A 23,380-nucleotide genomic window follows, 5' to 3' on the forward strand; every position below is an offset into this window, starting at 1 on the left:
TCTGTTTCTTGCTCCCTGGATATTTAATTTACTGAAGAGTCTGCAGGTAAAAGTTCTCTGGGGAAATGATGGGAAGGAAAAAAAAGTCAACCTGTCCAGAAGAGTCAGTGTAGGTACATGAGCCATGTGTGAAGAGGAATTTTGTTGTCTGAACAGCACCTGAAGTGTGGGAGAGGGATCCCTGCAGGGGCATGATTGAGACATGCCCAGGGTGTAAAGGCAGAGATGGAGCAGTGCTCAGGGCGTTATTGGCCATACTCAGAGTGTAAATGCAGAGATGGAGCAGTGCTCTGGGCATTATTGGACAGAGTGTAAATGCAGAGATGGAGCAGTGCTCAGGGCATTATTGGACAGGGTATAAAGGCAGAGATGGAGCAGTGCTCTGGGCATTATTGGCCATACTCAGGGTGTAAATGCAGAGATGGAGCAGTGCTCAGGGCGTTATTGGCCATACTCAGGGTGTAAATGCAGAGATGGAGCAGTGCTCAGGGCATTATTGGCCATACTCAGGGTGTAAATGCAGAGGTGGAGCAGTGCTCAGGGCATTATTGGCCACACTCAGGGTGTAAATGCAGAGATGGAGCAGTGCTCAGGGCGTTATTGGCCATACTCAGGGTGTAAATTCAGAGGTGGAGCAGTGCTCAGGGTGTTATTGGACAGGGTGTAAATGCAGAGATGGAGCAGTGCTCAGGGCATTATTGGCCATACTCAGAGTGTAAATTCAGAGATGGAGCAGTGCTCTGGGCATTATTGGCTATACCCAGGGGTAAAGGAGCACCGCTCAGGGCTCCCTCCCTGTCCTACCCTGCCCAGAGCCCCTCAGACCTGGGCTGGCTTCTTTAGGCTCGTCACAAACGACAGCAGCACATTTTAATGGATGATCTGGTGTAATCAAAGTGTCAGGATTGTCCTACATGAGCATCTTGAACCCAGAAGATTTTTGATGTAAGTTCATGTCTGTAGCTTTTCTTCTTACAGCTTCATATCCCTTCTGAGTTAATTTGTAATTATGCCTCCATGCTCCTTTCAGGCCTTATTTTTAACTACCCAGGTACAAGAAATACTGTTAGAGAGTCACTGCCAGTCTCTCCACTCTAACAATCACACTATTTTATCTCTTTATTCTCTTATCAGCAGCCCCTGTTATCTACTGCCTCCGCCTATCCAAAACACTTATCAGAATTTAACTGCAATGTCATGAATTAAAAAGGATGTTCTGCCAATGTAAGGCAAGTGGGAATTAATGGCCACTAATATATTCTTTGTCAGGTTTATCACCTGGAAGTATCAGTGAAGTGGAAGAGAGTAGGGATTTTTTGTTTCTCTCTTAAGGTAATCTCTAAAACATTAACCAGACAAACTGTTATGAAATGAAAACATTTCAAATTGCATAGGATATTTTAGAAATCTTACCCCTTGAAAACAGTCTTTTATTCGTTGTTAACAATTATGGAACTGTTTTTTGAAGTACTTTGGAGTAGAATAGTTATTTGTCTGGAATGTCTGTGTTGAGCCACAGAGCTTGTTCTTGACCTGCCCCCTCTGTAATCCTTTCCAGGATTACACTGAAGGAAAGCTGTATCTCTAATTTATGAGCAGTATTCTATTATCTAGTCCAGTTTGTTATTTTTAAAGTTGTGACTCTCTATCTCTTCCCACTTTGTCATCTAACTCCACCAAACAGGTGAGTAAATAACTTCCCTCATTAAGGTCTGAGGCATTTTCCTATTAATTGAATTATTGGAATGATCCTTTGCCACGTGATCTAGAAGAATTAGGATCATTTCTGGAAGCTACCATGGGAGATTAAAAATAACAAGTAATAGAGATTTCTTAGTTTCTTTACAAATGATGAATTTTATATGGGAGTTTCCAGGCAACCAGTGTGTTTGATGATTACTAGAGCAGAGATCAAAAGAAGTAATCAGTTCTCCAAGATATCTTTGACTTTCCTGAAATTCAGCAATGTGAAATCACCATCTGTCAACTCAAAAGCAACCTGCAGGAGTCAGGGTGGAACTTGTGCCCATCTTTTTATTGGCAAGTAGATTATTTTGCAGTGGAGATCCACATTATCTGTTTCCAAAGTCCAGAAAGAAATGAGAGCAAATAACTCCTGCAGTAAATCAGAATGAGTAAACACACCAGTGTTGTGGGAACTCGAGTTACACTCTTAATTTCTTCTATCTGTTGTTTGTTGTGAAGTGAGAATTTGACAGCAGTTAGAAACAGAGATTTATTTTCCACGTGTGGGCTGATGCCAGATTTTGTGCTGAACTTTGTTCTTCTTTTCTCTGGAGCTGGAAGGTTTATTTTGTGTTTGAAGGTTTCTTTAGCTGCAGTTGAGAGATTCATGCTCATGGCATGGTGTGGTGTGCACCTTGAAGTGGGCAGCTGGAAATTGCTGAGTGCTCTTCTGTGACAGGTTAACTCTTACAATCCCTTTGTGTTAACTTTCATTTTAATAGTTTTTTAGCAAGCAAGATTAAAATATGTTGGTTACTGTTAAAATCATGTCTGACAATACTCATTCCAAACTCCAATCCTTTAACTGCAGTTACTTCAGAATTCCCTCAGAATTTTATTTGGTTGTAAAATCAATTTTGGAGAGAAGTTTTAGAGAAAGATTATCATGCCTTCAGTCAATATGGTTGGAAAACACTGATAAGCTTTGACATACAGTTGTTTCATCAGATCCAGCAAAGTGATGAGACCTTTCTGCTAAAGTCATGCTTGAAGAATTCAGCTTGAGCACTTCAGCTCATTGTGATTTGTGAGGGCTGTAGGTAAGGCTTGCACGTGCCAAAGAGGTTCTGAAATATATTAATAAAGTTTAATTTCAAAAGTCTGAAATAAGATTTTACTTGATCTCCTGGAGGCATTGCAAACAGGCTGAGCCTTGACAAACAAAGCACATGTGGAAAGTGCTTTTATGGAAATGATTTGCTGAACTTCACCTCTTTGGGCTCATATTCTGCAATTCCATTAGCAGTATATCTTTGCTGGCAAAACATTACTGTGCTTTTGCTTTTAGTTGGAAAGTTACACAATTAAAACCAGAGACTTTAAAATGGATTTATTCTGGATTTCCCAGAGCAGAGTTTTTAATCTGTAATAGTTGAAACACTAAAAGCTTTAAAGTAGAAATTTGGTAATATTAATTCATTGTGTTTGCACACTTGCTAGGTATGTAATTTCACACTTTATATAGAAAATACACTTTAAAAAAAATATCCACAATACCTTGATGATGTGCTTCATAGAATCATGACTGTTGATCTCAAATGGAGATGTTTTTTGGAAACACAGGAATTGGCTCTTCATGCTGCTTCAGTGGAAGGTGACTGTGTGTGACAAACACACAGTTCCATCCTGCAAGAAACTCGTGAGAGCTGCAATCCTTACTCTCCTCTGTTTGCCATGATTTGCAGAGCAGTCCCCTGTACATCACTGTCCACACATTTCTGTAATGTGGCTGTGGAAAAGTTTTCCTATACTGGGATCAAAACATGGGAAAAATCACCAGAATTTGGCAAATGCTGGTTATTTAAAACATTTGAGAAATTACCAGAAATTTGAAAAATTACCAGAATCAAGAATTTGGCTCGATTGCATTTTTTGCCACTAGTGCCAGGTGTAGGTTCAGACAAAAGGAAGTTAAAACACCACACAAGGCCATAAATGTAGCAGATAACACTGATAAGGGATCTAACCCATGGGTTAGATCTCCTGGGTGAGGAACATTTCCTGAACTGCAGTGAGAGGAAAGTTGTGGCAAGCGAGTCTCAGCTACTTGAGAATTTTGTCTCCCGTTAAAATTTTAAAAAACTCCTTTTAATGCTTTGAATACAAGAAAACGGCAATCTCCTAGCCCAAATATGGGCATTAGGAATGAAAAATGGTAGAAACTCATCAGTAAACTAATCTTTGGAACAAATTTTTCTGTATTGTGGATGTTATCTGACATCAGGCAGCAGAGCATGAAAAATAAATCTGCTGCTTCAAATCTCTTTGACAGTGATTAGAATTTTGCACAGGGAGAAAGAAAAATAGAAATCCGTGGAAGGATAAATAACTGAGGTGCTTTTGTAGTTTTGCTGTCCTCACTTTCAAAGAGTGGGGCTGTACAAAAACCTGGCTTCTGCTTCAGGAGCTGCAGCTCCTCTCCAGCTTCACTGTGGATGGCTGTGCTGCAGGGACAGCCAGGGACAGAACTGCCCTGCTGAGGTGTCTGTGAGGAAGAAAAGGTCAGAAAAAGCCTGGCAAGATGGTCAAATGTGCAGGTGGCAGCTTCTGATAAAGTATGTGAAGAGACCAAGTAGCAGGAGCTGTCCTGATGGTGGAGAAGTAAAAGGTACAACACAACTTAAAGTCACAGTGGCCAGGGGTGGGAAGAGGAGAAAGTCCCAGGTGCACACTCAGGTCATGTGAAAATTACAGGAAACCTGAATTTTTACAGCTCAGGAATTATATATAATTATACTAGGAAGAAATAAAGACATTTGTAGCAGTTTGGAGGGAAAAGAGCCCCAAAGAACAAAAAGCTGAGTCTTTCATAAGTGAGTCGGTAGTAAGAGCAAGGGCAGTGGGACAGAGGGAACCACTGATGGGTGGCATCAGGAAGACTTTAAATACCTTTCTCCTTCATCTGTAAACTTAGAACTAAAGCTAGAGTGAGTTAGAGACTTCAGGAAATAAAGTTTCCAGTTGTGTGGAAATAATGACATGTCATCATGTGCATCATTCATCATGTAGCAGACTGAGCAGAGGAGGGATTGGAGCAATGTGGTCACTATAAGAGTGTGAAAACTACAAAAGAGAAAAAAGCCAACCCATGTCAAGAGGTGAGAAGATAGAACTGAGGAAGTGTAAATCAGCCAGAGTAACTGTTAGAATGATCCCAGGAGGGAAAAAACCCAAAACAGCCATTTCTGTGCATGTTGAACTTTTCAGGAGAGAAATGCAGAGTCACTGGGGATTGTGGAGAGCAGGTTATACCAAAGGGGATGGTTAAACAACAGCCTTCAATAAATTTTTGGTTGAGACCAACTGGAGAAGAGTGCTAGGTAACAGAAAGGCAAAATTACAGTATGGAATACTGGTGATACAACTGGATAATTGGGTAAGAAATAAAGAAATATAAAATTTCTTTATTTTGGCCAGAGCAGCTCTGTACCCAAATACAGATGTGTGGGTCTCACAGTGCAAAAACGGGTCTGGGCACAGGGTAAGCTTGATTAATGTGTTAAAAAGAGAACAGAGCCTGAGGGATAGAGGCAGAGCTGTTCCTGAGGGACATGTGGGTAAGGCCTCTGAACTTTCCAGCTGGAGGTAGAAGGAACCACTTGGAAGAAGCAGAGGAATGCAACAGGAATGGGTAGAAATCCTGGAGAAAAGCCTTGCAAAGAAGGAAGAAATCAGAGCTTCTGATTGAAAGGAAGATTGGAATTATAAATGCTGAGATACTTAAATGGCTGCTGCAGGGAAGGAAATTATACTTTCTATGTGCCTGTGAGGGATCAGATAAAAAATTATGGGCTAAACTTTCAACAAGGAAGATTGAGGGGGGACATTAGGAAAATCCTGCTGTTACGAAAGCAATCTTGAGAAGTGAGGTAGAGCACTTGGGAATGTGCAGGCTCCATTTCTGGAGGCTTCCTTGCTGGGCTGGGATAATGTCACCTTGTGTGTATCAGGAATAGTTCCTCTGACCAGGTGAGCAGGCTGCATTACCTCTCAAATCCCCATTTTTAGTCTTCAGGTATTAATAATTATGAATTTTAAATTTATGAGACACAGTCCCCATCAAAGTTTGGCCCAAGACAGGAAGGGAAAGGATGAGCTCTGCCAGCACAGTTAGTTGGAAGCTGCACTTCTTTTTGCTCCCAAGCTTTTTATAGGACTGTGACTCATTTCTTGGGGTTCTTCTTTGCCTTTCTGTGTGCCCTGACTGGCAAAAACAGTGCCCTTCAATAGATGCCCTATATAAGTACTGATCTTCATAAATTGGAGTTTATTATAGGAAGTTTATGTTATTTATAGGAAAAATACAAGGAACTCAGTTTTGACTAATCTTTTTAACTAATGGAAATTCCCATCATGTATAGTTAGTTTTAAAGGAATGTAATAATACCACAACAATAGTTCCAGTTAAAACTGTTCTTGCAAAGTTGACTCTCAAGCCTAGTTCCTGGGTGCATTTGAAATAATTTTCTGACTAGAAACAAAACCAAACAGATTTGATTTCTATTTATCTGTTGTTTCTGAGATGAGGTTGAACCCAACTGGTATTCAGACTATTGCAGAGAAACAGAAAATAAATGTCTTCAGGAGGAAACCAGCTATTTTCAGGAGTCCTTCAGTGGAGTAGCTCTTTAGCCAAGAATAGCAGCAGTGATTGTGCCTCAGTGATGGAGTGGCAGAGACCCTGAGAGCGTGGCCAAAGCTTGAAAGAGCCATGGTGAGATCCAGGACAGAGGGGCAACACTGCTCTGATGAGAAGTGAAACAGCACAGCTGAAACGTGCCCCATTTACCACATCATTAATATGTATTTGGGGCAGGTAGGAGGGGAAATCATCGTAAAGGAGCATATTGGGCATGCTGGAAGCTTGTGTGAATTAGCCATTGAGATTTGCACTGATAAGAGCCCTCTATGTGCAATTATGCATTTATGATGATCTTTAGGCCCTAAAAAATGTAAAGCTGACCCCATTGTGAGTATTCCTATGCTGTGGAGGGAGCTGAGACTGCCAGCCCAGGGTGTTCCAAGATGGTCGGTCCGGCTGTGCAGGCAGCGCTCTCTCTTCTCTCCACTCTCCTCTCTCTCCCCTCTCTCCTCTATCCTCTCTCCTCTCTCCTCTCTCCCCTCTCTTCCTCTCTCTCCTCTCCCCTCTCTCCTCTCTCCGCATTGTTCGGGCAGCTCTTCCCTGCCTCTATAAACAACCGTGCCGCTGATTAATGCGCTCGCATTTGCCACTTAGAGCTGGTTTAGATAGAGGCAGGGAAGTCATTAAGGGCTTGGCAGCAGTCCAGGGTACATCTGGGACTTGGGAGCTGCCGCTGGGGCAGGGAGGAGGGCGGCGGGAGGGAGCTGGGGCAGGGGAGAGGACGCTTGGCACAGGAAGGAGCCGGGGCAGGGAGGAGAGCGATGAGGCTGGAGCTGGTACTGGAGCAGGGAGAGGGTGATGGGCAGGAGATGGGGCTGGGAGAGGAAGGAGGACACTGGGCAGGTGGCATAGATGGGGCTGGGAAAAGGAGGAGGACACCAGGCAGGAGCTGGGGCTGGGAGTGGGAGGAGGACTCTGGGCAGGAGGCATAGATGGGGCTGGGAGTGGGAGGAAGGCATTGGGCAGGAGATGAGGCTGGGAGAGGGAGGAAGGCACTGGTGGGCAGGAGGCACAGATGGGGCTGGGAAAAGGAGAAGGGCACCGGGCAGGAGGCAGGAGATGGGGCTGGGAGAGGGAGGAAGGCACTGGGCAAGTTGCAGGAGCTCTGAGGCAAGAGGAAGGAGGAGGACTCCGTACAGGGGCAGGAGGAAGGAGGGAAGACTCTGAGCAGGGGCAGGAGGAAGGAGGAGGACTCCAAGAAGGGGCAGGAGGAAGGAGGGAAGACTCCGAGCAGGGGCAGGAGGAAGGAGGAGGACTCGACTCCAAGCAGGGGCAGGCGTTCGGCAGCGCCCACGTCTTGTCTTGGCTGACTTTCAAAAGCGGCAGAAAAGCAGCTACGGGCGCTAATTGTAGCCGGGTCCCGAAGTGAAAATGTTTTGTGACAGTTGAAAGAATTTAAAGAGGAAGGAAGATCGGTTTAGTGTCAGCTGCAATTAGATAATCAAAGCTTAAAAATCCTGCTCTGTTGATACCTTCACCTAGAGCCGGGGAGCGGAGCGGGGAAGGGGGAGGAGGGCTGTGCTGGAAAGGGCATTTCCATAGCCAGTGCAGCCGAGGCCCGGCCGAGCTCGCAGGTTGTCTGGGCGCGCGCTCGCACAGAGAGATTTTCTTGGCAGCTCTACAGGATGAGGCTTACACTGTACACAGCCGACATATTGAAGCCGGGAGCCCTGGAGAACGTAGAGGCAGGAGTAGAAACAGCTCTGCACACAATGTAGCGTCTCCTAGGATGGTTGGGCGGCTCCTTTCTTCAGGTATTTTATTACCCATCAGCCCTTTTTAGAGCCAAAAAAAGAGAGAAAGTAACCCTAACCCTGAGAAAATAGCGTCTGCTTCTGTTAAATCAATTTATTACATAACATTTCAGCGAGAGAGCAGCAGCACAGCGTCCTGAGCTTTTGGCTGCGTTTCAGGTTTGATAAAATGGCGTCTTCGCAGCGAGCTGCTTGTAAAGATATGTTGCACTGAGCAGAAAAATGCAATGATTTGATGTTTTCTACTGCTGCTTTTGTTTCAGAGGGGTAGCATATAGTGGAATCTCTAGTAATAATGAAAAATCTTGTTTATTTTTTTGCTTGTTTTCTTAATGCATTTGAAAGCTTTCAGCATCAGAGGGAAGGAGCTACGTTTGAATGTCGTAGTGCGGAAAATGAAAAGGGGATAACAGGCTTTCCCCCGTGTGGGCTTAGCTATGGTTTAGTTTTAAAATAAATAAAGCTGCTTTATTCAATGCTTCCATCTCTTTTCTGCCTTTCCACATTGTGTGTGCTGTGCAAGATTTCAGCTTCCTCAATCCATGAGACTTGTGAGTGAGCTTTTTAGGGGCTTCAGATAGATGCCAGTTTTCAAATCTGTCTCTGTGCCTAGAGCTGGATGCAGCAGGTAACCTGAAATGTTAGCACTACAGTGCCCAAATTTTCTGCTTTTTTATATTTTGTGATTCAGAGTAGATGCTTATGTCATGTTTTCTTTATGAAATTAGGCTACATTTGATTTAGCACTTTGAATGTTCCTGGCGATTCCTATTTGATTCAGATTTGGAAAAACTCATTTGTAGTATTTTAAAGATCTGCTCACGTTGAATTGAAAACTATATTTTGAGGAGGGGAGAGAAAATAATTTGCCCTTTTTTTTCCTCCTATTCTGACTCAGGATCACTAACCTTTATGTGCCAAGGAAAATCCCCAGTGGGACTGTCAGCGGCCCTTGGGATTTTTCTGTGTTCTGCATGTCAGAGCAGGGAGCACCGTCTGTCATCTGTCCTTTGGGCAGCACAGGGCGAGCCAGGGGGTCTGGTTGTTGTTACGTGACAGACGTGGGCTGAAAAACAAAACAAGTCATAAGAGAGGAGTCACTGTTAGATCTGATTTAAAATGGGCTGAGCACAATTTATTAATAATGTTCCATTAAAAGTTCATCCCAGGCTTTGCCATTTCGTACCCTGCCCGTGCTTTGGTTTCAAAGTCAGCTGAATGCTGTGTTATAGTTGGGGAGACAGGGTTTTACTGCACAGCATTTGAACTAATCATTGCAATGGAAGCTATGAAGATACAGTTAGTTTTAACTCACCTGAATTAAAAAAAATTAAATATGATTGTAAATGAGATTTTCAGAAGAGGAGGGAAGTTGGGGTCAGTTGCTTGTGCAGGCAGAGTATTTTCTTTTCTGAGAAATGCATGCAACAGCTTCTCCCATTTCACTCTACTCATATTTTGCACTTGTAATCTATGTAAACATTAAACTGATTTTGTAACTAATTATTCACTACCCAACACAGCAAAAAATGTTTTCTGTTTTTAATAAGTACTGAATTGAAGCTGGTCAAGTATGTTGGCTACAGTGCATAATAACACCAGCAATCTCCTCCCACCCCATTAAGGATATTATTTAAAAAAACAGCAATCCAAAACAAAACAACTCCCTCATGCTGTTATTTATACTGCTCAGAGCTGTGCATTTTCCAGGTCATGTGTATGGTTGCAGTTGGACAGAAGTTCTGTGCTTGTTAAAAACAAATTTAAGCCATTATCCTCAAATTAATATTTCCTTCCTGATGGCTGAAGAAATGTTGTTGATCAGGGGAATGATATTTTATAAAAGATGCATAATTAAGATATTGAAACACAAAGTATTAATTTAAAAATAGTTCTCACTCTGTGGTGTCCCAGCACTAGGATTTGCTAGCATGGAATACCTGTGGTTCCTGTTCCTTGTGCCTTGTTTACAGTCTTTGCTCAGCTCACAGAGGAGGGATAGAAATGCTTCAGGTGGACTCAGTGCTTTTATTTCACATCTTTGCATAAATAAAGAGGAACCCATTCTTAAGAATTTTGAAAATGAGTTTCCCATTTCAATCTTAACAGCTTTGAAAAGAAAACAAAATATTGTGAATTTTTGTGAACAGTTAGTCTCCTAGAAAGTTGGAGTAAATATGCTTTTTCAAAAAACAAGCAAATAAACAAGCAGAAACGGTCTCTTGATTTAATCGTATAAAATATTTCATATTCATTATTTTTCCCAAATGTTTAAGGTTGTTACAGATTAAGTAAGACTGTGCTACTCATTATTTATTTCATAGCAGCAAGCCCCTTCTAGTTAAAATGGAAAAAAGCCTTTTTGTTATTTGCTTCTAGAGACAAGAATATCAAACTTACATTATTTTATTCAAGATCGGTATTCAAACTCTTGGTTTGTCTGACAGCTAAGCCCCAGTTTTTGCAGGTATCTGTTCATGCTGTGAATTTTTTTTCCCATTTTCTTCATATGTCTATTTCTTGCGAGCTTTATGACAGCAGCCTTGGTGTTACAACTGATTTTTCCAGTGTGTGTTGGACATTCTGAGATTATTGTGAAGTTTTTTTCTGTGATTTTTGAGCTGTGATTTGCGGGAGGTGCCAGCAGGACCCCACTGCTGCTCCACAGTGGATCCCTGGTTTCACATCCCCTCCACAGAATTCCTGTCATCCCTACCACCGCCACCACTGCCAGATTAGCCCATGGGTATTGTTGGGGGAATCATCTGAAGCTCAGGGAGAGTGGGACAGGAAAGGGAGCACCTGGGTTTGCAAAGCCTTGGGAAGCCCAGGGGTTGGAGCTGCACGTTCCTGGTGGGATCTTGCCAAGCTGTGCTTGGCCAACCAAGCCCAGGCACTTGGCCATTTTCTACTCTTAATATGGTCATCTCTTTGGTTTTAATAGTTCTTCTCCATCATAATTTTATTTTCTTCATGGTTTCTCTTACTGCTCCTGAAGATCTGGTCTTGTATTTAACAAATTGTTTTGTTCCCTACTCTCAGCAATCATTCCAAGCTATTTTTTAATCTTCAGTCCCTCTCCTTCCCTTTATTTTGTCTCCTAAGTGTTCTCAAATTTGAGCACTGCTTTAACCAATGTCTTTGGGGAGAGGAGAAAGAAACTGATTGAACAAACAGCTCCCTTTCATCTCATCAGCCATGGTGCTGTGAGCATGGAGACGTCCTGGGTGCTCTCCTGATCCTCCTTCCCCAGCCTGCCCTGCAGGGCTCTGCTGGGGCAGCACCTGCACACAGAGCTGAGCTTTCAGCTTTGAGGAGACCTTTCATTGCAGCAATGGATTTCCAGCCACTTTCAAATCCTTCTGTCAGCCTCAAACGCAGCCCTGAGTCGCACCACCCACAGGGTTGAATAAAATCTCCTGTAACTCCTCTTATCTGATTCCTTGGTTGCCTCAACTTCTTTTCTTCTGGCCTGGCCTGCTGCTGCTTTTTTCCCTTTGTTCATTTCAACTCTGCTAAGAATGTTCCTCGGCTCATTTCTCTGACCCTGCTGACCCTTTTCAAGTCCTTGCACAGCTTGCCTTCCCCTTCCATGTCTTATCTGGGATTCAGGGCTCGGTTTAACACCTGTGTAGCAAATCTTAGATCATCAGGTAAATGTTCAACGTGCTGTAGCAGTGGCTGTATCCATCCAGGAATAACTGGATGCTTTCTTCCTTTCCAGCCATTGCATGCAGAGGAAGGAATCCAGGTAAATAAATCCAAGTGGTTCTGTTCACATTATTTCAGATTTTTCATGTGCTTGTCAATTATTATGGAAGAAATTCTTCCCTGTGAGGGTGGTGAGGCACAGGGTGCCCAGAGCAGCTGTGGCTGCCCCTGAGTCCCTGGAAGTGTCCAAGGCCAGGTTGGACAGGGTTGGAGCACCCTGGGACGGTGGAAGGTGTCACTGCCCATGGCAGGGGGTGGAATGAGATGATTTTTAAGGTCCCTTCAAACCCAAGCAATTCTATTTTCTGTGATTATTTAGGTCTTTTCCTGGTATGATGAGAAGATAGATAATGAACTAAGACTGTTTTTCCTTTCCTTTCTCTAAAATCCTTTCTTCTGCTTCAATTAATTTAAATTTTTTTTAAAAAGCAATCTGGGTTGGTTTAGCACGTTATTTCTTCATCTTGCAAAATTTTCATAAGGCAACCAAGCAACCACCTTAAAAAGGTACAGGTAGAATGTGTGAACAAGACTTTGTCAGAGAGAAAGAGCTTTTTCTCATCTCTGGAGTAAATTTTGCAGTATCAGAACACCTCTAATTAGAGGAGCTAATCACACCAACATATTTGTGATTTAAATTAATTCATATTAGGCATTCGTTGTTAACAACTTGTTTGGGAGATTTGTTGCATCCATCTTCCCCACAAAAATATTCATTTTATTCACAAAAAGAGTACAAGCCATGTTGCAGCAGATTCAAAGCAAGTTAACATAATTGACATCCAAAATTCGTTACTTTGATATGTGCAAGCATTTAAGAGGAGCTCTTCTGCAAATTGGATCAGACTGAAATACTTGTTATCAAATTCCTGTCAAAAGAAACTGAGAGAAATAATCTTGCACAGAGCAGTTGGGATGGAAAGAAAATGCAAAGCCTTGACCAAAGCTTGAGTTCTTAACATGAGACGTGTTGTGCCTTCCAGTTTATCGTCATACCCTGGTGAGCAAGCAGCTGCTCAAGAGCTTTTGGTTAATTTTTGGGTTAGTGTCTGTGTTTGAAGCTGTGACAGTGTTGAAAAGGCACAGCATCACTTTTCATTGGCTTGGGGACACAGGGGATTGTGTGAACAAATCCCAAATGATGTATTAACCACGAGTAAAGCCTGTGAGAGGTAAGTTTCCTGACAAAGCTGTCAGTTATTTAGAGATGCCCAAGTTCTCTGCTAAAATATACATTGGTGGTGTTTATAACTGGCACCTAACAGTAAAGGTTGCTGTCTGGATTTGTTTCTTTGTTTCCAAGAAGGGTTGCAAACCTAAATACTGTATGAATTTTCTGTGTTGTGATGTGGGTGTGTATGTGATATCTCAGGGCAGGATGACATTTTACATTTTTTTATTGAATGCACTTTCATTGTGTTTCTCTGAAGAATGAGAATTGAGTCAAGATAAATGGTAAGAGTCTGCTAGGTACTCTTCTGGTTTTTTTCCAAATTTGCTTTTTTGATTTTACACATAAATTACTATATTTGCTCTTCTTATTTATTGCCTGCTTTTTATTTTTACTGGTACACTGAGGGCTACAAAACACTTCTCTGTTCTAAAGGGAAATTGTTCAGTTATTTTAATTGAGAATTTTTTCAGATTAAAAAAACCCAAACAAGTTAATAGGAGCATCGTAGTGAGGAAAATTGTAGCGTTGTAGTGAGGAAAATTGCTGTATTATGTTAGAGAATGTACTCTAAATTTTAGCAGAATGTAATGTTGTAACTAGTGATGTAAAACAGCGCTTTTAATAGAGGGCTTTTGCAGTGCTTGAACAGTGGACTCATTTTTAACCTTGGATCCTTTCAGATCTCAGCCACAGTGGATTGGGAGACCATTATGAGAATTCCCACTGGGGACAGCAGCCCGCTTTCAGGAGTGAAGGCAACTGCAGCTGGGATAAAGTGATAATAGACAGGACTGACAAGGAAGCGTGGCCTTCCATTACCGGAGCTGAGACTGAGTCTGCCTCAGAATGTACTACAGACACTGACTCTGCCTCCAACTGTGGCTCAGAGAACAGTAGCATGGCTACAGGGAGTGCCCAAGGCAACTTCACTGGACATACAAAGAAAACTAATGGCAATAATGGCGCCAACGGAGCACTCGTCCAAAGCACTTCTAACCAGAGTGCCCTTGGAGCTGGTGGAGCCAACGGCAACGGCAGCTCGGCCAGGGTGTGGGGGGTGGCTGCGGGCTCCAGCTCTGGCCTAGCTCACTGCTCTGCCAGTGGTGGGGATGGAAAGATGGACAACATGATGGGAGACGGTAGAAGTCAGAACTGCTGGGGTGCTTCCAACTCGAATGCTGGCATTAATCTTAACCTTAACCCTAATGCCAATCCAGCTGCCTGGCCTGTACTTGGACATGAAGGAACTGTGGGAGCAGGCAACCCTTCCAGTATTTGCAGTCCAGTCAGTGCCATAGGTCAGAACATGGGCAACCAGAATGGGAACCCAACAGGCACCTTAGGTGCTTGGGGAAACTTGCTGCCGCAAGAGAGCACAGAACCACAAACGTCCACTTCTCAGAATGTGTCTTTCAGCGTACAACCTCAGAACCTTAACACTGATGGACCAAATAACACTAACCCCATGAACTCTTCACCAAACCCTATCAATGCAATGCAGACAAACGGACTGCCGAACTGGGGGATGGCCGTGGGCATGGGGGCCATCATCCCGCCCCACCTGCAAGGCCTTCCTGGTGCTAACGGGACAGCGGTTTCTCAAGTCAGCGGGGGCAGTGGTGAAGGAATGGGCAGTTCAGTATGGGGGATGTCCCCAGGTAATCCTGCCGCAGGAAACAGCAATTCTGGGTTCAGTCAGGGGAATGGAGACACTGTGAACTCAGCATTAAGTGCTAAACAAAACGGATCCAGCAGCGCTGTGCAGAAGGAAGGAAACGGAGCGAACGCGTGGGACTCGGGGCCTCCCTCCGGCCCCGGGGTCCTGGCGTGGGGCAGGGGCGGTGGCGGGGTTGGCAGTGTGCATTCTGGAGCCTGGGGCCACCCCAACCGCAGCGCCAGCAACGGCGTCAACGGCGAGTGGGGCAAGCCCCCAAACCAGCATTCCAATAGCGACATCAATGGGAAAGGATCAACAGGGTGGGATAGCTCGAGTGTTACCAGTCCCAATCCTGCCATGCAGCAGGGCAATGAACAAATGAACTCTTGGGCCAAAGCTGCGGCGTCTGGCACCACGGCTAGTGAAGGAAGCAACGACAGCGGTGGGAGTCAAAATGAAGGCAGTACTGGGAGGGAGGGGGCTGGAGAGGGCAGGAGGAGAGACAAAGGGATGATAGACCAAGGGCAAGTTCAGTTGCCAAGAAATGACCTTGACCCCAGGGTCCTGTCCAATACGGGGTGGGGACAGACCCCTGTGAAGCAAAACACTGCCTGGGAATTTGAAGAGTCCCCAAGGTCTGAACGGAAGAATGACAATGGAACTGAGGCCTGGGGTTGTGCAGCTACTCAATCTTCAAACTCAGGGGGGAAGAACGATGGGTCCATCATGAACAGTACAAATACCTCTTCAGTATCTGGGTGGGTCAACTCTCCACCGGCAGCTGTTCCAACAAATACAGGTTGGGGAGACAATAACAACAAAGCACCAAATGGCCCAGGGGGGTGGGGAGAGTCAGCAAGCTCTACTACTGTTAATAATGCTGCTGCTGCCAAAAGCGGCCACACTTGGAGTGGGACCGCAAATCAGGAGGACAAATCACCTACCTGGGGTGAACCTCAGAAACCCAAATCTCAAAACTGGGGAGATGGACAGAAATCAAATCCAAGCTGGACTTCAGGAGGTGGAGACTGGACAGATTCATCATCTGTTCCTGGACACTTGGGTGATGGGAAGAAGAATGGATCTGGATGGGATTCTGACAATAGATCGGGGTCTGGCTGGAATGATTCCACAAAGTCTGGGACCAGTGGGTGGGGGAATGGCACAAACAGCAAGGCTAATACAGGTACAAGTTGGGGGGAATCTTTAAAGCCAGGCCCCCAACAAAATTGGGCTAATAAACCCCAGGACAACAATGTGAGTAACTGGGGAGGAGCTGCTTCTGTAAAACAGACGGGGTCAGGGTGGGTTGGTGGGCCAGTGCCAGCCAAACAAAAAGAGAACTGTGAGGCAACTGGCTGGGAAGAGCCATCTCCACCGTCCATTCGCCGCAAGATGGAAATCGATGATGGTACCTCAGCTTGGGGCGACCCAAATTACAACAACAACAAGACTGTAAACATGTGGGATAGAAATAATCCTATAATTCAGAGCAGTACCACAACCAACACCACCACCACTAGCACCATTATCAACACCAACATGGTTGAACCTCAGCCATCGCACCAGTCAAGTGCCCAGCCGAACCGGTCCCCGCTGCTTGGCCCAGGTATGGCAACAGTTTTGTGAAATATTTCATAAAATAGGTTTAAGAGATGCTTTATACCAGTACCAGTTGCTGAATGCTGTCTGTCCTGTTGGTGTGTTGAGTAGAAGTCCTGTGTTTATGTCCAGAATATGTTTGTTCCTTTTCTCTAAAGCTGTCTTGTCTTGACGACAGAGTCCATGGAACCTGACACAAATTTCCATAATCTAAATGAATGTAAGAAAGGCTTGAAGCAATATTTAGTCATTAGCATGGTAGGTTTTAGGTTGTGGATCCATGTTCATTTTAACATCTCTTCCACAGTTATTTAACACCTTTTAATTCAGCCATTTGAGAGGCTGGGGGATTTTGGCAAACCTTTCTTCTGTTATTTTCTGCTGTCCCCACTGCGCAGGCTCAATGTGTTTAGACAGTCTGCATCTGTTTCTTTTCTGCAAAACATCTCTTGGCAACAGATGTTTATTAACAATTGCATGAATTTAGGCTGCTGCTGTTTCTCTGTCCAGCTTGTTGTCTTTTATGAAGAATGGTTCTCTTCTCAGGGGTCAGGCACAGGCAGCATCCTGGATTTTGTGTGGTTCTCAAAAAGCAGGACTGATTCAAGGTGTTATTTAGGGTTGCTGAAGTTAGGTCATCCTAACTTCAGCTGTGTTTCAAAGACAAGGATTTAGACATTTAGGAATTTTTCTAATCAAAGGCAAGGTGCTGTTGCAGACAAGCAGCAAGGAATAAAAAATCATAAAAATGGGAAAAATGCTTAAAAGAGAGGTATTTAAATAAAAGTTACACTAGTAGCCCATATCTATATCATGACCACAGACCTCTCCAAAATAAATCTAATCATGCAGTACTCTTTTAAATTCTCCATCTGAGTTTTGTTTCCAGGTTTTTGTTTCATCATAGTCATGGCTAAGAACTGACTTTTTAGCCACGTTTTTCTCCAAGTGGGATTTGTTCTCTTGATTCCCATCCTTTTTCTCTTTGATGTTTTGGAATGTTTCAAATTTGCTTTAATGTCTGTATAAAAATAGTCTTAGGTTCCCCACTCTGGTCAAATATGTTAACAGCAGAGGGTACCTATTTAATGAAATAATGTGCTCCAGAAGGAGAAATCTTTAAATGGCTTTGTACTTGGTCAGCCCAACATATGTGACTGCCTCATGTAATCCATATTTAAAACTTTATCCATGAAACAACAATTCAGATTCCTGAATTGTAATGGAAGTATCATGAAAGTGGATTTTTGTTTGGGTTGAGGTGAGGTTTTGTTTTTCATTAAGGTGATTTTTGGAAGATTACTTTGGTGCTTGTGAAACTGTTCATACACAGCAATGCATTGTTAATATTATTCAAATAATTAACACCTTATAGAGGAAAACTTAACGGTCCTGAGCCCTTCAGATTTTGAAAATGGAATTTAAAAGCTGGTATTAATCTGCAGTGATTCCTTTGGAGCATAGACAACAGCAAAGGAAGGGTTTCTTTGAAGCAATTTGTTTACATATTCAGAAAGCTGCCTATGAGCACATAACCAACCTGCTCAAGCTGCCCCCAACCAGGTTCAAGTGAGTGTTGGGCTTCTTGAAAAATGTGAGCTAGAAAGATTCTAAGATCTTTTAAGATAAGCAGATCATTGATCTTCTCCTTTATTTTTTTTTAATTTTCCAAGATAAGCAAAGCCAGCTCTCAGAATATATTTAAGTCAGCATGCAGGAAAAGTACAAAATAAGTAATAGTGAAGATAATTGAAGACAATTTAAAGTATGATTCTGACATGAAAATTTAGATCAGATTTTAGCAGGCATAAATTAAACCTTATGCTTGGTATAGTACAGCATTTCTGGGCACAGTACAAGTATAAATGTATATTACCAACTCTTGGTATAGTACAAGTATAAAGGTCAAACATGGAAATATTTGGAAGGATTTTTGTCTAAATGGAAGCAAGGAGCAGTCCCTTGTGTCTTGAGCTCTGCTGTGTTTGCTTGTGGCTGTGCCAGAGAGGGAGCTGTGCTTATCTCCCACCCAGAGCAGCAATTCCAAGGGATGGATCCCAGGGGTTTCCCTTCAGGCATTGGGCAGGAGCCCCCTTTTCCCAGGGCAGCTGCACAGCAGCATCCCCGTGCTCTGGGGGAAATGTAACTGGACCTGAAACATCCACAAATCATCCAAAACATGGGAAGCAAGTAGTGAGTGTCTTGTCTCCCACGCAGACAGGGCCCTGCACTTTGGGTTTGTGCTGTTTAACTCTTTTTCCTACTCCAATCCCCTCTCCACTTGGCTGTGCATTTGCAGCCTCTGCAGAGAATCCTGTCACCAGGAAACTTCTGCAATTCACAACCAAAGTTCATCCAGCAGCAATTCTTTTCCATGCAAAGCATGATTGTGTTATTAGAGCCTGTGCTACAGTGCACGCTCATCTAAAATCCTGCAACTCTTGAACTCTGTAGTTACCATGGGCATTTTGTCACCTGTGTGGGTCATGACAAGCTCTGCCAGTCACTTTCAGGGAGTATAAATAATAAGGAATCATGGATTGCATTCCTGTATAAGTAGGGAGGAGTTGGCAGATGGAAGTTGTCACAGTCACACGTCCTGCAGGCAAAGAAGTGGATTTTAATTCTGCTGCACAGCCCTAGTTAGGAGTTCACAAAGGATTAACAGTTCCTTTTGGGATTGGAGTGTATGCTTTATTAGTTTGGAAATAGAGGCCAAGTTACAGTCTTGTTATTCAAGTTGTCACCCATCCCCAGAAGTTCTCCAGATCCTTTGAAGGCAGAACTTAAAAGCCATTGATGGGAAGCAGATGTTGGTAAACACTTGGTGAAAATAAGGAATGCTCTAAGGAGTTTCATTTTCCATTGGAAAAGAAGAGGAAAAAAAGAGGGGGAAAGAAATAGATAATGTGATAGATACAGTCTTTAGTGGTTATAGGAGCTTATTTTTAAGGTACTAGTGAATTACTTAGAAAGAGGGGCAGAAAGCTGGTGGGTTTGGCTTAGATTGGGGTTTAATCAGAATTACTTGTGCATAATTCTTCCTAACATTTCTAACTCATGCAGCTTTGATATGAGGGGAATAGGAAATAAGAAATGGCTTTGCAAACAGAATTTATTTCAAGAGATTTTTGGATCACAAACAGCATCAGATCCTCCCTCCAAGTGCTGAGGAGTGGGCTTGATGCTTTCCTGCTCATTACATCAGGAGAGCCTGGCAGGGTTCCAGCATCCTCCAGCTGAGGAAAGAAACAACAGAAGATAACACAGCCTTTCCTGTGGGGATTGTAGGTCACAAATTAAGGTCTTTGTGGTTACTAGAGAGTGAGGAGCTTAAGTTTTAAAAACCTGAACTGGGTCTAAGTTCTGAAAGCTCCAAACATCTCTGTTCCTTTTATAATCCTGTGCTGCTAAGTGGCAGCTCACATGGCAGTGTTTTCCTTACTTTGAACTTCCATCAGAATGGATTTGAAAGCAGCTCAGCTTTGGGCTCCTTTAGGGTGCTCATGTGAAAGCCTAAAACCCTCTGGTGGGTGCTCAGCCCATGAATAGCCAGGTTTTGGGGGGCAGCCAAGTGATGCTGAGAGAGCTGCCCTTGATTTTCACACAAGGGTGATGTCACTGCTGAAACCCAAATTAGAGCTTTCTGAATGCTCAGTGATGAACTGGAATCCCTTTCAGAAAATGAGAATTTGAAAGATTTCAAATGGCTCTTAAATGTATATATATAAAACCCAGAATAATTAGTGTGTAATTAGTAAACAACCTCTTTTTTGCCTGATATCTTCTTTTTTATCTATATAAGGTTCTAAAATTTTGGTTTGCCTGTATTGTGCTCGTGTGCTTTGGTATTTATCACAGACCAACAACTTGAAAGAAAACAATTTCTGCCATCCAAATAGCTATAGGGTTATTTTGAGGGAAAACAACTGCATCCTGCCACAGCTTAGTTAACATTTCACTTTCCCTTGAGGATTTCCTGTTGGCTGTGGCCCAATGTTAATTATGTTTTTATTTCTATAAAACAAAGCTCTGCCAATGTGTCCATGTTTATTACTTACTGGGATCTTTTCATTTCTTGCAATTCTAACAATGTTTCAAAACTTCAGTACTAAAACCTCACTTTCTTGCCAAAGAAGCCTTTAAATGGAGCACATTCTGTTGTGAAACAACATTTGTGAAGATCTGGGTGGGTTTTGAGGATCTTTTACCAGGACAGCCTAAATCTGTATCATTTTCATCGGAAAATAGGAAGTTTTCTCCAAGCAGAACTTTTGAAAATGTTTGGCCAGGTTTTTTCAGGTTTTTGCAGTGCACAGGTTATTTTTTCCAGCAGCCTTCAGGTTTTATTTACTAATTTCCTGCACTTAATTTTATCTGTTAAGATAGTTTGGAAAACTTTTTGTAGATTTATTTTGTTTGCTTTTATGTACTTGTACTATTTTCTGTTAGTAAAGGCTGGCTCTTCCATTATTTGTAATCCCATATTATTTCCCGCTCAGTGCATTTAAAAGCACTTAAAATAATTTGGACATGACACATCTGTGGCCTTTAGTTGAAGTTGAATTTCTAAGGGCAACAGAGGAACCAGGTTTTTTGAGGTTTTTACTCTATAGCATAGCACACTTTGGCTTTTTAATGTATAAATTGTGTTTTAAGGATGATTTCCTAAATTGAATTAGGTAAAGTTTCTAGTAGAGGTTGCATGAAGCCAGGGGGATGTTAATACTCTGCGCTGTCCCTGTTTGCAGTCTGGGTGGTGTTGTGGAGATGTTTTGTTTAGTGTTTCATTTGCCTGCAGTTAATCTTTTGCAGCTGCCAATATGATTTAATACTCACAGTTGTCTGCCAGTTGCCTCCTGAGTAGTGAGGCAGAAACTCAAACAAAGCCTCCCTTAAATAAAGTTGCCTAGAAAATACAAGCAGGAACCTTGAAATTAGCATTTCAGGTGCAACACCAAGGAAGCTGTCATGTTAAGTACAGGTTCATTTAGGTACATCTGTGGATCTGCCAGTTTATCTTCTTTACACACCTTAAAATAACCAGAAATGTAAGGTACATTGCTGGAGCCTAAACCACGGCATTTTTGTTTCAAATGGAAATAGCTTGAATGAAACAGTGATATTTTGAGTTAATTCAGGAGCTCTCTTTAAATTCAGTGCCTCTTGCTGGTAGAGAAGGAGTTTTCTGAAGCTGCCACACACCAGTGCAGACTTTGGCACTCGCTGTGCCATCTGCACTGGCATCAGTGTCTGAGACAGCTGCTGTAAGGAATAGAGCCTAAGATAAATATATAATGCAGAAACATGGTATCAATGCACAGCTCTGGGCCCATCTATTTGATTGTTTTCTCTGCTCGGCAATGTTTGAGTTGTTATTGGCAATGGATGCTGCTGCAGCTTCTGGTGAGGGGAATTCTGTGGCATTCAGTGAGTTCTGCAAGGACTTGTTGCTCAGTGAACCATTATGTTTTGTTATTCCAGTGTATTTCAAGGTGCTGTTAGACACTCCCTTGCCATTGCCTACCTTTTCTGGGGGTCAATTTGTACAAAAAATGTTACTCCTGCTTTTTGAAACCTTTCCAGAGTATTTTTACAGATGCCATTGTGGAGCGAAAAAAAGGAAATAATGCTGTGGCAAAGCAGTATCTGGTCATTCACTTCGAAAATACTCATCTTAATAACATTCATCTCCAGTGAAAAGGGAACAAGTTCCAAATTTAGCAGCCTAATTACCAGTGGAATTTTTAAACAACAGACTGAATTCTACAATATTTGTGAAGATCTCAGCTGTCATGTAATGTGATGTAGGTTTTTTTACAACTGTAGAAAAATAGGTTAGTGTCAGGTATCTGTAAGAATTTTGTTTTCTTGCTTGTTGTTCCTCTCTTTGTGCTGGTTTACAAAGTACCTTGAACTCCACCTGTGATCCAAGTCCTCTCTGCAGAAAATCTCTGGTAACAATGGCTGTAAATTCAGTTTACCCCTTTGCTGTGTTGGTCAGGTTGCTCTGTAGGCTCAGGAGCCCTGTGGCTGTTGCTGCAGGGCTGAAATCCTGTCAGATGGATTTAAGAGCATTACATTCAAGGCCAGCCAGACTAAAGCTGTTTCTTTGGAGTAGCTTACGTCTTCAGTGAGTTCATGTAATGCTCTGTAGGAAAACAGTGGCTTCTACCTGCCATTCCCTGTGCTTTGATTATGGATTCTCATTGCAGTCTTGATTAAATCCCCTTAAAATAATATTTATTATAATATAGAGGGTCAGTGATGAGGGATAGGTAGGTAACCATGAGCTGTAATAATAGCTTTAAGGAATACATTCAGCACAGATAATCTTCACTCAGATTAGATACAATCAAACAGCATCTTACTGCCAGGGCATGAGAAAAGAAATTTTATAGTTTTTAAACAGTGAAAAGGAAATAAAAAAGGTTAAGATCTTTCAAGGAAGCAAGGCCCAAGTCAGACTGGGGTCTTGGTCTCTGGAACTTGGCCCTGGGCAGGTGGGAGCAGCTGCTCCTTGGGACCAGTGTGGTGCTCACTTGGCAGCCTGGTTGCTCCTGGCGCTGGAGAAAAACCCTCTTTCTGTTGTGTTAACAACATTGCATTAGTATTGAATTAAGAAAAAAACTCCTAAAACCAAATTTAAGGGATTTTTTTAAACACACTTAACTACAATCACTGTATGTACTTACTGGTTCATGCTCTTTCCCGAGAAACTCATGTGCAAAATTTAAACTTTTTTTGTATTATTTGATGAAGAAACCTTACCTCTCATCACTGTTCTCCTTGCCTTGCTCCAGCAGGCTGGGGAGAGATGCCTGCTGTCCACACCAAGAGTGAAGCTTCCTGGGGAGAGCCTTCCTCCCCTTCTGCTGCAGTTGATAATGGCACTTCAGCCTGGGGGAAGCCCCCCAGCAGTGGGACCGGGTGGGGAGAGAATCCTGCCGAGCCTGCAGGGACCTATGGAAGAACAAATGCTCCAGCTGCTGCCCCAGCACTGTGCAAACCAGGTACACACAGGGCTGCCACTGTCCTGCCAGGGGAGGGGGTTTGCTTTGCCACTTCTGCTTTTCTCTGCATCTCAGTCACAG

General features: G+C 42.9%; 1 protein-coding gene across 6 annotated transcripts in view; it reads left to right on the forward strand.

Moving 5' to 3' along the window:
- Window positions 1-23,380, forward strand: part of TNRC6C (trinucleotide repeat containing adaptor 6C) — a 104,085-nt gene that overhangs the window by 50,917 nt on the left and 29,788 nt on the right. For 4 of the 6 annotated variants that reach the window (XM_058038555.1, XM_058038554.1, XM_058038551.1 and 1 more), the window contains exons 5-6: window positions 13,708-16,293; window positions 23,090-23,299. In XM_058038555.1, coding sequence (XP_057894538.1) covers window positions 13,708-16,293; window positions 23,090-23,299 — 2,796 coding nt within the window. Of the gene's footprint in view, window positions 1-8,001; window positions 8,143-13,707; window positions 16,294-23,089; window positions 23,300-23,380 lie in introns of those variants that run through there. The other 2 variants (XM_058038556.1, XM_058038552.1) reach the window with 2 other exon arrangements.

This window comes from Melospiza georgiana, chromosome 21 (assembly GCF_028018845.1).
Source record: "Melospiza georgiana isolate bMelGeo1 chromosome 21, bMelGeo1.pri, whole genome shotgun sequence".
NCBI classification, from domain to species: Eukaryota; Metazoa; Chordata; class Aves; order Passeriformes; family Passerellidae; genus Melospiza; species Melospiza georgiana.